At 39.7% G+C, this 15,189-nt stretch overlaps 1 protein-coding gene across 1 annotated transcript; it reads right to left on the reverse strand.

Annotated features, from left to right (window-relative positions):
- Positions 1-14,118: 14,118 nt before the first annotated feature.
- Positions 14,119-14,911, reverse strand: LOC108650248 (serpin B9-like). Its single transcript, XM_089260377.1, has one exon. It carries the CDS (start codon positions 14,896-14,898, stop codon positions 14,134-14,136), a length of 765 nt encoding a protein of 254 aa, XP_089116503.1. The 5' UTR covers positions 14,899-14,911; the 3' UTR covers positions 14,119-14,133.
- Between the last annotated feature and the right edge of the window lie 278 nt (positions 14,912-15,189).

The following is a 15,189-nucleotide window of genomic DNA, read 5'->3' on the forward strand; positions in this document are numbered from 1 at the left end:
GGAATTGGGAATCATCATCTCTTGTGCTTGGCCATTCAAACTGGATGCGCCTGGATGCGCAGCTGGAAAATGTGCTCGTTGCCTTTGTCAATAGGAATTAGCCAGAGCGACAGCCAGAGTCATCGATGAGTTTTATTTAAAGCTGATTTTATTTATTTTGCATTCCACCGCCAGCACAGAGGCCAGCACAGAGGCCAAGACGAAGGCCATGACAGCCGGCAGAGCAAGGAGCGAAGGACGAAGGGCGGAGGGCAGCAGTCAGGGCATTTCCATTTGACTTGGCTCTGACTGACTTGCATAACATCTTCAGCCATCGTCTTTTGTGGTTTGCGTTTGTCATTAGACAACGTCTAGACCAAAATTTTGCCAGCCCAAGCTCCCGCGCCCGTCTTCGTCTCCATCCCAGTCATCGATAGCTATGGCAGACGCATGTCCTCAGCCAAAGAACTTGGCAACACAATTTGGCCAGGGGCAAATACATACATACACACATACATCGAAATTGGCAACGTTTGTGCATGTGACTGACTGAATGCCAAAAGCATTCCCCACTCTCTGCTGGCTCTGCTGCTCCTCATCAGCTATTGACTTACTTTTATGCTAAACAGAACCAATATCTTAAGAAATAGCTATATATGTGCATGCGAGACTCTCTCAATACCCTACGGAGCGGTTGCTGACTTTTGATTTATGTTGAGCTCAGCTTGGACTATTCAAAGTTATTTGAAATTATATAAATTGCTAATTATTTATATATTATATATATTAGTTATTATATATTGAAAATTGTATATATGTATGTCATCTGACAAATATCATTCGACTTCATGCTGTGAAATTAAAGCCAGAGTTGCTCTCTTAGTTTCCTAATTCATGATTGGCCACGATTGAGGCAGAGAGTCTTTTAACAGTGCTGATGGCCGTTGATTGGCTCCCACTGTTGCAGTAGTGTTAGTGTGAGAGCTTGCACACATATTATCCGAGTGAGTTTGCGTCCTAGCTACACGCCATGCATATATGTATATGCCTGTGAGTGACAGAGAGAGATAGAAAGATAGACACATGACTGTCGCTGAGCTTGCTGCCGGGCGTTGCTGAGTGAGAGCGAGATGGCTATTGAGCACATTCGGACAAGGCAGGAAATGACTTAAACAACAAACATTAAGCTGACTCGCTCTATTTATTTCTCTCAGGCGACGCTTCAAATTAACGGTTTGAATTCAAGATTTTTAAGCTTATATATGTCCTATTAAAAAGGCATAAAATATACGCTTTAAATATGATATTGGCAATTTCGAATTGTATGATTGCTGCACTGAGCTCCAATTCATTTACTTTACAACATGTGTTGATGGAAATAAGTATTTTACGCTCAAGTACAAGACATTAAAATGATCTTATTGCATTGGTAAACCATGAATATTTAAAGAGTATTAAAATAGGCAGTTGAATATGTTTCCGGGTGTGCATCTTTTATTTTTATTGCACGGATGACGTTGACGACGTCGAGGCAATAATTTTTCGACATTGTGTTCGCAATTTGTTAGCCATGAGGCCAATAAATTTGGCCAAATATGCACCATAAAGAGAAGAGAGAGGGAAAGATAGATTGGTGTGTGGGAGAGAGAGAAGAAGACAATAAAACAAGAGAGAGAGAGAGAGAGAGAGAGAGAGAGTGCGAGAGAGATCCGAAAACCTATGCACTTTATAATGAAATAAATTGACTTTCATGAAGGCGGTATCAATATGGAAGCCAAAGCAAATAAATCGCAACTTTGTGCGCAAATTAAAATTGTATTGGGGGCGTGGCGGGCATGCCGGAGCTCGGCTCGGTTGGGGCACATAAAAGGGCAAACGCTTTGGTTCGCCGCTCAATTTGCAATAATGCCGCACATCCAGTTTCATTTCAATTGCAACAATTTCGGACAGAGCCAAAAACAAAAAAAGAAGAAAGATATAAAATGTATATATATGTATATATTTGTTGATATATGAATAAGTATTGGCTGTACTCGTATATGGCTAAACTTCAGTTTCGTTCCATGTTATGTCTGTTGCTTGTTTTTCAGCTGTAAAATGCATTTCACATTTTATTGTGCACTCAATCAAAAATCCATTTCCGTTTGCCGTTTGTGCCAACGCCCGAGCTACCATCTCTCCTTCGCACTCCCTGACACTCCGCGACATGGACGCATTCACCGACTCCTGGCACGGTGCTTGTTTATTCGAAAAATATGCCTGCACGTGTGAGTACCGGAGGCTGCCTGGATGAGTGAATTGCTGAACTGAAACGAGGCGTCAGTCAGACGGCCAGCCGGCCAGCCGGTCGGTGGTAGAACTAACTGGCGTTGGCATCCAAAGTTTGATAATTGAGTTGAAGCCGCTTGCGTTGCTCGCGCCGAAGTCGTGTCATCATCGCCGGCTTTTACCAATATTGCAATAACAGAGCACTGGGCTTCCATATAAATCGCGTATATGCGATTGCCTGGAACCCGCTCGCAGTTCCCCTCCCATTGCCGTGCACGCTGCACGTGCCAAAGCCATCCAAATCAAACGGCAGCTGTGGCCCATCCTCCTGGCGATTCTTTGACTTTTTTGAGTTTGATGAAACGCGGCCCGCAGGCCATTCGGTTTATTGGAGTCAAAAAGGGAGCATCTCTTTCACCGGGAGCAAATAGAGCAAATAGAGATAGTTATGAAAATGCCATATCGCTTAGACTTTCGTTTGAAATCTACAATAACCAGTGTTGGGTAGCTGAAAAAATATACCTGTGCTGCATAGCTGGAGGAATTTTTAATATATTCAGATATTGTCGTCTATGAGAGAGGAAAGTAAGAATATTCTATACGTTGATTAAACATGGAATTGAAATGCTGAAAAGACAGTGTTGGAAAAGGAAATAATCTAGAAATAATGTATATTAAATAAATTTTGCTTGGCTACAAAATCTACAATAAATGCCTAGATAAAAACCAACTCGATAAACAGCTTTGCTCTTTGCTGGCCCTATAAATTCTATAACATTTCTTTTCTCATAGATAGAACACATGTCCATGTCGTTCTTAATTTAACTCCAGGCCTTGCCTGAATGTGACTGAATATATTCTACATATCGCCCATTTCAATTACTCTCGGCCTGTACAAATTACCCAACTTAAAGAACTCATTAATTTAACTACACGCATCTTTATAACTCGACGTAGTTTTTTCTTTCCTTGCGTTGCTTTTCTTTTCTCTTGTGTGGCGCTTTTCTTCGAATTTCATTTTTATACTCGCTCAAGTGTTGAAAAGGAGTATATTGGTTTTATGCAATGCACAGAGTAAGGGATTTTCGAGTGGAACTGAAGTCTGGTATACAGCTCTATTACAAATATAATTTATTCATACTTATATATATCTGTTTTGTTAGCAGATAAGCATTACATATTATTTTTAAGCTATGCACAAGTATTCAATGGTCAGTAACGCCCGACTGCAGCGTTCTTCCATGTTGCCTATTTGCTTTTTTGGCAGTTTGTTTGGTCCTTTGGCTCTGCTGACATGACATGAACTGTAGTTTATTTATTATTTGCTCTGATGCTTTCTCTTCTCCTAGCTTTTTTTTTGTGACGCTGCTGCTGCTGCTTGTTTCTCTTAATTTTGTTTATATCACTCTGACGCATGTTAGCTACTGTGTACATATATGTCAGCATATGGATGTAGTTGTGCGTGTGTGTGTGCGTGTCTCCCCTGTAGTTTATTGTCAATTGTTTGTGGCATTTATTTCGCAATTGCTATTCATTTTTTTCCCACTCTCGGCATGTGCACTGTTTTTGCTGTTCATTTATTTATTTATTTGATTAGTTTTTATTGCTTCACAATTTCGACTGCATTGCAGTTGAATTTCATAACAGAATATGATTCGATCTAGTTTTCGATTAGGCAACTTAAGAAGAAACTAACTTCCACACATTTCGGCACTTTTATTTAGTTTGGAAGTTTTTAGCTTCCTCTTCTTCTTCTGCATGTTTGTTTTTCAATTTTCTTTGCATTGCACTTTGCGCCCCAAATCCTTGGCCTGGCTCTGCGAATGGCAACCCCTTTTTGGCATTTACATACCCGTATTGTCAACCAATTCACGCATAGAGCTACTCCGTCCACAGCTTTGGCTAAAGACTGCGGTTATTTGGCCATAAATTTTACGTACCATGGTCTATTAACTTAACGCTTCGTTCTCCCCCATGCTCGGGCATGAGTCATGCGCTCAATGTGGTTCCCACTCCCTCTCCCCCCCTTTGTCTTAATTTGTTCAAGGTTTATCTATGAATCTGATGGCGCACAAATCAAAATACTCGTTTATATCCCATACAAAGTAGCTGGTGCCAAGTTCGTGCTTCCGCCAGTGAATAGCGAGCTTCATTTGGCCGCTTATCTATCAGATGTGGAAATTTAATTTCACCACACACACACACACACACACTTGGTCGAAATGGCTGCAGGGAATGGGAATGGGCATTGGCATTGGTTTGGGCATGAGTCTATAGATAATTGCATGATAACAGGCTAATTTTCAATTAGCGCCATTTTGATAAGCTCACATAAATTAAGTATTCTTTTCGCCTGCTGCTCGCAACAAATTGCGAATCGTCTTTTGTTTGTGTGGCATAAGTAGATGCGCTCTTCCGCTTCTGGCATTGTTTCCGGCTAGATGCTGGTCGAGAGAGAGAGAGAGACAGAGAGAGAAAGAGAGAAACAAAACGTGACTAGTTTATTGATTTGATCGAAACTACGCCAAACATAAATTAATAATAATACGAGCATTGACCAAGTAACAATTTGCTATGCTCTGCAAAATGCTTTTAAGCAGCCCTCGGATTCGGAGTCGAGAAACCCAACCAACTAAAAGTCAAACACTTGAGCTGCTCTGCCTGTTGCCTCGCCTCCTGCTGACTACGTGTTGGCCATTTGGACGTCGTCGTCGTCGTTGTCGAGGTCCTTCGAAACCTGCTCCATATAAAATTCCAATCATACTTGACCAAAAGCAAAACACTGGAGAATACGTAAACCCTGCCCAGCCCCCTCACCCAAAAAAAAGTAGGAAAGTTAACTGAAGTGCGGCGCTTAAGCCAAAGGCATTGAACGGGTGGCCGAGATCCGTTCGATTTTGGCTTGGAGTCTCTGCTGCTCCTGGCAGCAGTCAGCAAAAATTTTCTGCTACACTTTCGCCAATAACTTGCCGTTGCTTAACGTTATATTTTATTGATACACTGGCCAGCAGCAGAAAGAGTTGCTAGTTTGGCTAAATGGATAGCAGACTCGTATGTTCTATAGCTTGACTAGATTCTGCTTAGCACGTTCAAAATCCTCTTCATTGAATGGCATACAGAGGCTGAGGCGATCTGAGTGAGTGGAGTTTGTTCTCTCTTCACTCATATCTCTAATCTATAATATCCCTTAGCTGTCATTTCTCACTTCGAAAGGGTATCTCTAGTTCCCATTGACTTTGCGTTACATTTTTCTGGTTGCTTTGCTAAACTTTGGTCCAGCAACTTGACTGCCAAATGGCCCCGCGCCGCATCGTTGCATTTATTTGTGTGCTGGGGCTTATTTCCAGTGCACACAATTTTGGACAGATTTTCAAAATAGTTTCCGCTGCATAGGTAAAATGCAGCTTGGGACTTAGCAGCGACTTCAACTCCTTTCCCACTACAGCTCCAACTTCAGTTTGCAATCTTTGCGGTTGGCTTTTGTGAGAGGCGGATGGCTGGCGTAGATTGGTGTGGAGCTGAAATTTCTTTTCACTTTTAAAACATTAACCTTTAAACACTTTGTGAAGGGCGCCGCTGCTGTTGTCGTGCAGGTTGTCACAGCTTAATCGATTTGAAGAAAAGTTTTATGTCGTTTTCTACCTCTTCATGTTACTTTTATTTTCACGCCCCATTTGTTGGGAAGCGCTTACGGTAAATTGCAAAGGAAAATCCGTTGTCGTTGTCATTGTCGTAATCGAGCTCCACGGCGTGCAGTGATAAACTTTCGACACATTTTTCATTTATTTTCAGCACCTTTGATTGATATATTGAACACTTGGCGCCCAACTTAAGCAACCGTCTTTGGCTCAAATGACTGCTGCTGCTGCTGAGCTGCGCAGCGCAGCTGTTTATTCGACGGAAGCTCACTCGCAGCTGGCGACCATTGTGCGAGCATTTCCGCCGGATGTCAAGAGGTGGGCGAGCTGAGCCATAGCACCCGATGGTGTTCCTCAATGTCAAATGATGGCACAAAGGTGACGACTCTGCTCGAGTGCTGGCTTACAGTTCAAATAAAACTCAGAATTTTATGTATAGCCAGAGCAATGCCAACTTGGAAAGCAAAGCGAATTTACTACTCCAGATAGTAGGGAGAGAAACAAATGCGGCGCGTAAAGCAAACCTCTAAACACAATATAAATCTGGTCAGAAACTTCCGCATATAACAAGCTATAAATAAGCAAATATCATTAAACTAAGGCAACTAACTATTCGTGTTCCCTGTTGCTGTTGCTGGTGCTGCATCTGGTCCCTGCTCCAATCCCATAACAAGTATAAAATGCTTGCCATTCAAGGCAATCGCCCAACTAGTAACAAAACACACACACAGCACAGCACAACGAACAACAACAGCAACACAACAACAGAAATACAACAAGAGCAATCGCTACCGGTAACTGGCAAAGAGGAAATAAGACAGTCAACTAAACAAAGCGAAAAGATGTGCCAGGACATAGCCAGGGCAAGGCGAAGCCAGGACAGGACGATGTCGATGCGAAGGGGCAACTTTTCATAAACATTATTAACAATTATTGTTGTTAGCAGAAGTTGCCTGAATGGATGGATGGTGTTGCTTGTCGCGTGCAGCCAACAAAGTCCTTTTGGGCTAACACACAGACACTCACTCACACACAGACTCACACAGACTACACAGCTGTGGAGCAGGCGAAGTTATAAGCACGGCAAAAGTTGATAAGAATGAGCCGTAGACGTCGTAAGGCAGCTACTTTCAGCTGCGAGTTCTTAACACGGCTGCTTTCTGCATTTTTTATAAACTAACGCGACGTAGACGTAGATGACTCCTCAGTTTCTTATAAGATGGTATACCTGCACTTTAATTATTAGATAGATAATTTACAAATTATATATACAGATACAGATACAGATACAGATACAGATACAGATACAGATACAGATACAGATACAGATACAGATACAGATACAGATACAGATACAGATACAGATACAGATACAGATACAGATACAGATACAGATACAGATACAGATACAGATACAGATACAGATACAGATACAGATACAGATACAGATACAGATACAGATACAGATACAGATACAGATACAGATACAGATACAGATACAGATACAGATACAGATACAGATACAGATACAGATACAGATACAGATACAGATACAGATACAGATACAGATACAGATACAGATACAGATACAGATACAGATACAGATACAGATACAGATACAGATACAGATACAGATACAGATACAGATACAGATACAGATACAGATACAGATACAGATACAGATACAGATACAGATACAGATACAGATACAGATACAGATACAGATACAGATACAGATACAGATACAGATACAGATACAGATACAGATACAGATACAGATACAGATACAGATACAGATACAGATACAGATACAGATACAGATACAGATACAGATACAGATACAGATACAGATACAGATACAGATACAGATACAGATACAGATACAGATACAGATACAGATACAGATACAGATACAGATACAGATACAGATACAGATACAGATACAGATACAGATACAGATACAGATACAGATACAGATACAGATACAGATACAGATACAGATACAGATACAGATACAGATACAGATACAGATACAGATACAGATACAGATACAGATACAGATACAGATACAGATACAGATACAGATACAGATACAGATACAGATACAGATACAGATACAGATACAGATACAGATACAGATAACAGATACAGATACAGATACAGATACAGATACAGATACAGATACAGATACAGATACAGATACAGATACAGATACAGATACAGATACAGATACAGATACAGATACAGATACAGATACAGATACAGATACAGATCAGATACAGATACAGATACAGATACAGATACAGATACAGATACAGATACAGATACAGATACAGATACAGATACAGATACAGATACAGATACAGATACAGATACAGATACAGATACAGATACCAGATACAGATACAGATACAGATACAGATACAGATACAGTACAGATACAGATACAGATACAGATACAGATACAGATACATACAGATACAGATACAGATACAGATACAGATACAGATACAGATACAGATACAGATACAGATACAGATACAGATACAGATACAGATACAGATACAGATACAGATACAGATACAGATACAGATACAGATCAGATACAGATACAGATACAGATACAGATACAGATACAGATACGATACAGATCAGATACAGATACAGATACAGATACAGATACAGATACAGATACAGATACAGATACAGATACAGATACAGATACAGATACAGATACAGATACAGATACAGATACAGATACAGAGCAGATACAGATACAGATACAGATACAGATACAGATACAGATACAGATACAGATACAGATACAGATACAGATACAGATACAGATACAGATACAGATACAGATACAGATACAGATACAGATACAGATACAGATACAGATACAGATACAGATACAGATACAGATACAGATACAGATACAGATACAGATACAGATACAGATACAGATACAGATACAGATACAGATACAGATACAGATACAGATACAGATACAGATACAGATACAGATACAGATACAGATACAGATACAGATACAGATACAGATACAGATACAGATACAGATACAGATACAGATACAGATACAGATACAGATACAGATACAGATACAGATACAGATACAGATACAGATACAGATACAGATACAGATACAGATACAGATACAGATACAGATACAGATTACAGGCTACAGCTACAGATACAGCTACAGCTACAGATACAGATTAAGATACAGATACAGATACAGATACAGATACAGATACCAGATACAGATCCAAGATACAGATTACAGATACAGATACAGATACAGATACAGATACAGATACAGCTACCGATTACAGATAATACGAACAGATACAATACGATACAGATACAGATACAGATACAGATACAGATACAGATACAGATACAGATACAGATACAGATACAGATACAGATACAGATACAGATACAGATACAGATACAGATACAGATACAGATACAGATACAGATACAGATACGGATACAGATACAGATACACTAATTCAGTGGACGAATATACTCGCTTCATTTTGCGAACGAATAGCAGGAAGCGGCGATTGCAGACATGGCTCCAGGTTTCATTTTTGGTGCTGGGACTCGCTTGCTGCACATACTTCAAATAGTCTTTTTAGAAGCTGCTGCCGACGCCATTGTAAAGTTCATAAAGTTGCGACGAAATACGCCCACAGGTTGGCCACGTTCAGCGAAGGCTTTTGTAGCCATTGCTCATACGCCACGTTGGACGCAGCAGAATGAGCAATATATAGAGATAGATATAGATAGAACGAAACTTATCTAGTGGATTTTTTTCCTTCTTTTTTTTTTCCTCACTTTTCTTGTGGCGACTAGCGAGGGTAAGCTGGAAAGTATTGCGGGAAAGTTTAATTGAGAAAGTTGAGGAATTTCAATTAACTGAGGATATTTGTTATTTTTATTTCGGCAGCGCCTGTCCTGCTCCGCCCTCGACTAGGTATTTCGTGTGTTGAGTCATGTGTGCTATTGGCTAGAAAGACTTCTTTCTGTTTATTACGTCTAGCCCCGCGCCTAATATGCCATTAAGCAGCAGCCGCATTAGATTAGCTGGCAGCGCAAAACTCATTTAAAGAAGCGAAGTGTAGCAATTAAACAGATTCATAGACAGGACAGCAGCCGGACTACAAGCGACTGTGATTATAGTTAACAAATCAATATTCAATAGTATATGCCCGATTAGCGTCAATGAACTCAACGTAGTGAAGTGCAGATTGATCTTCTGTCTGAATCTGAAGCTAATCACATCAGCTACAACTAAGGGGGACTACAGAATGGCAGAATTGTTTGGTTTATCTGTAAGCTGTTCAGGTGGCCGTTGCTACGGTTTGTGGCTGCCACCATTCAATCAATCAATTGTAAATCACGCTGCACACCTGCTCCTCTGCGTCAGGTAATGTTGACAAGTCATGTAAGTCCTGCGTTGTTTAATTATTGGGCTCGTGTCTGTTGGCTTACCAATAAAGCGTTAACCGCTAACGAGTTAAGTGCTTTTGAGTGCCCGCTGAGCCTTGACCGCAGCCGCGGAGCCGTAAGTTGCAGCACAGAGACAGACGCAGAGAGAAGGAGTGAAAGAGATGGACAGAGAAAGAGAGACAGAGAGCGCTGACGTATCCTTGATGAGTTGTTGACCAAAGTCATTACGTGAATGACTGAGGATGTGGGCTGATGAATACTTACTTCCTTTGACCTCAATCAAAATTGACTGAACTTTAGTAAATCCATATATACATATGTATATATGTATGTACTGGCTGCTGAATTATATCGGTTATTTTCAAATTGTGTCGAGAGAAAGAATCTAGTTAATATTTTTTTATATGATTTATATGAAACTTATATTATTACAATAATATTATACTTAGAAAGCTCATTAGAGTCATTGATTGGGTCGCTCTTGTCGGTATTCTGAGATCTGAGTATGTGTCCTCCCCTTAGTCGATCGGAACTAATTACAATCTATGAAGATATATTTTCATTTTTAATTTGTAATTTCCACTTTCAGTCGCAGTGCGTTGTCCTTAAAGCTTCAGGTAGACTAAATAAGCTAGATGCCTACCGTCAACCACATGACTGCTTGAAGCCGCAAATCCCAGCTCCAAGACGCGCGAATGAAATTGAAAGAGAGTGAGAGAGAGAGAGAGAGAGAAAGAGATAGATACTGCTAACATGCAATCACGCTGACAGACTCTTTTAAGTAAAAAATGTACAGGTAAGGAAGAGAAAGTAATCCCTGCACAGGCAGTGCAACTTTTAAGCAGCAGACACACACACACATAGACATATAGTATTACTTGATCCGTGCTACTTAAGAAAAACTAAGTGAAGCATATAAGTAGAAACTAATTTTCAAGCTGATGTAGCAGCAGTGAAAAAGACGCTGCAGCGACAATAACAGTAAAATGTTGTGAAGCGTCGACAGAGGAGGGAGAGAGAGAGAGAGAGATAGTAGCTGAGAGGCGAGAGCAGAGCAGACTGCAGCAACCATCAACAGCTGTCTTTTTGTACCATTGTCGGTCTCAGCTTGTGCATGTGTGTGTACGCATCTTTATTTCGCTATTTCGTGTGTGTGTGTGTATCTGACGTCAGCTGCGCTTAATTTCAGCGCATTGCTGTTGAGTGCGTATTGCAGAGGTAATAAGAATGCGCATTGCATACCTCTCAGTATTTTGATTTTCATTGATAAGCAAAATACATTGCATTTAATAATCGTTGCATTTGAAGGTTGAGTTAGTCAATCGAACACAAGTACAGCCTATTACTTAAAAAAAAAAAAGAAGATTGGTATCTGCATAGGGTATGTGATAGTCAGACACGTTTTTACGTTTTGTTTGTGGTCTTAGGGTAAGAAAGTCAACAGACAAAGGGGAAAGGGCACTGGCTGGCAGGTTGACTGGCTGACTGGCTGACTGGCTGGCTAGCTGTGATGAGTGTGGCAATGCCTTAAGTGCACCCCGCCAACGCTACACGAAAAGTTGCCTAAAACAATTGAAATTTATCTCACGTACGAATAGCAAACGTATTGTGGGCGTGGCTTCGACGAATTAACCACCCAGTCAGCCATCTCGACTCTCTCTCTGGCTCTCCACAATAAATGAAAGCTTGTAAGTCAAGTGAAAAGGAGAACAATAAAAAGATGGCTTCAGGCACTGAAGGACTACGGGACAATTTCGGGATTCGATCGACTCACACATTCAAGTACCCAGTAAAAGAAGAAGAAATAGTAATAGAGCTAGAAGTAGTAACTGATTGCACTGTGGCACATTCGACATCCTAAAAACAATCTTAAAGGGTGCTGAAGGTTTGATTGAACAGCGAGAAGAAGGCTGAAGAGCCCCAAATGATAAAATGAGATATAAAGTAAAAAAACCTTTGTAAAAGAGCGATAATTTATACAAAAATAGATTTTTATGATTTTTTACAAAATAACATTCTTATTTTCTACAAAATAAATTTTATAAGCTTGCTACGTCTTTAATGAAATATATAAAAGGGTTGCCATTCAGCAAATCCTCGAGATGAGCAATCTCAGAATAAGGTGTAACGATTAAAACTAGAAGCTTTTGTTGGGATAAAATGTAGGGAGTAAACGTAAGGAAGTGACACGTTCAACCATACGGACTGACGGACACCCAGACGGATAGGGCTAAATCGACTCAGCTCGTTGGGCTGATCAAGAATATATATACTTCTGGGGTCTGCACGCCCCATTCCGCCTGTTACATACATTTTAACACAACCTTACACACTTCATTTTTGGACAGTTCATAGACCAAGCTAACGGAAACTTAACTGCGAAACTAACTATACAGTTCTAGGCAGCAGAATAAGCATTGATATGCCTGAGTTCTTTTAGGGCTATTTAAAGCGTGTGCTTCTAATTGTTGTACATATTTATATTTATAATTAAACATTCTGAGTATTGTGGCAACTAAATTTCCCCTCACTCTTTAAAATAAATGATAGGCTTTGTTTGTATGCTGGATCTGTATAAAGGATCTCCTTTATTTCGTTATTGGCGATTTCAGCCAACCAGAGACCCCAAGGTAGGTCCACATAAATCTTTAGCCTCGTTCCATATGGTCCATTGAATAACACACGATAGGCACAGGAGCACAAACACTGGTGAACACGACAACTTCGTCATTTTGAACAGATTGATCTGACCCTTACTTCTGTTGGTCTTTTATAGGTCTTGAAGCGTGAGTTAATTAGCTACACGCCATTACGTGCGTGACGTGTAATTATTCCAGTAAAAGGCGTGAGCGACGAGAGCGATACTAAATACGTAAGCCGACCCATTCGATCGCATAGATGACTTATCCAACCTATACCAAATGCTTGGCCTTGAAACTCTTATTCTCCTATGGGCATTACGTTCATTAGTTATGGTTTTCGTTCTGTTTCCAATTATATAAAATATATAAGAAATCTTCATTGCAAGAGTATTAATCCTAAGCTTATGAAATATTTTGCTATCAGTTTTGTGGAGTAATGCTCAAAATTGCATGAATTACCAAATTTATTATTCATTACATCAAACTGCACAGTAAATCAACAGGACAAAATATCGATTATAATAGACAAAATCAAAATATGATCAGCTAGTACTGCATAGGATGACTAATACCATCAGTAATTGACTCACCTTAAATATCCTGATAAAAGTTTTCTATACGTAAATTCAGCGTTCATTCTGTATTTTATTTTATTTTCCAAAATAATTTTATTTAATATATTTCTTTATAATTTTGCAACACGTCCAGCAAAATATACATTTGTATCGTCTATGATTAAATATATAAATGGGTGGTTTATCAGAAAATCCTCGTAATGGTCTGGCACGCCGGGAAGTATAATTGGAACTATGATTGTGGCTGGAATAATCAATAATAATAATTAAATACAAGCTTTTGAGACATAATTGTAGCGATACACACCTTGGGCAGCTGAAGCTTCGGTGCCATTTTCACGAACTTCAATTGTGGCCTTCTGAATGATTTTGCTCACCTTTAGGGGATTTGTAGAAATGGTGGAGAAATTAGCACTACCCTGGAATATTTCAGAGACGCCCAAGTTTTTAAAAACATCAGCGAATTCCCTTTGGAAGTCCAAATTAAATTTCGGAAATTCGATTCTGAGTCCTCTGCTTTTTGTGGGTAATATGTCTTTGAAGGATGCCTTATGCAAATTGTTTTGGATTTTCGTAATGCCATTCACAGCTTGGGGCAGCAGAATAAGCAATATCCGAGTCCTGATAGGGTATTGCTAAGGCATGTGCATCTAATTTTTCTATAAATTTATATTCATAAAAATCACTATTTTCCATTGTGTCAACTAATACTTCTCCCTCCGACGTATAAAATGGCTTTTTTTTCGTGAAATTCGGGTTAAATGGATATCTCCAATATCCTTTAAAGTAAATGGCGCTGATAAGCAATAATTTGGTGTTGGCATCTACCTCTGTGAGAAGATTCTTAATGTTGTCATTGGTTTTTTCAGCCACCCAGCGATTGATAATGTCAGCAGCTTCAGGTGTACTAAAATTTACTGATTTTACATCGGAGTTATAAAGTTCACGTAGAGCTGTTTGGTAATCATCCAATATCTGTATACTATCTGAAGCGAAGAGGCGATTTGCCATATATAGCTTTACACCTCCAGTCTTATTAGTGTTGCGAAGCGGGACAAATTGATCGACTTCGTCCTCTGAAGCATTTTCGAATAGCAGAAGAGCGAGCTCTTCTTGAGTTTTGCCCTTTGCTCCTAGGAATAGTTGAAACAGACCGTCGATCAACAGCTTGGGCGACACAACAACATTTGGCTCTGGCGTCAATTGCAGGGTTTTTCCAATTAATTTCGTGGCAATGTTGTTCGCAAAGGTCCATTGAGCGACACACGATAGGCACAGGAGCACAAACACTGGTGAACAAGACAACTTAGTCATCTTAAACGCACTGATCTGGCTCTAACATCTGTTAGTCTTTTATAGGGCTTGCAGCGATTATTCATTTGGGACGGACAATTAATAGAGTAAACGGCATTAGATATCGTTATCTAGCACAAATATAGTTATTGCGAGCTTTGTTTATATAATATCAACGGAAAATTAGCGATACTAATTACATTAATTAACGATACTTCAACTGCAACTTGAGCACATTTTAATGTAATTAGGTCGACCTGTTCAGTTACATTTATAAATTATGGTCACCCTTCTGTAAGTTGTATGAATACA

The sequence above is a fragment of the Drosophila navojoa genome, chromosome 4 (assembly GCF_054131105.1).
Source record: "Drosophila navojoa isolate 15081-1374.11 chromosome 4, UAZ_NAV_1.0, whole genome shotgun sequence".
Classification (NCBI taxonomy): Eukaryota; Metazoa; Arthropoda; class Insecta; order Diptera; family Drosophilidae; genus Drosophila; species Drosophila navojoa.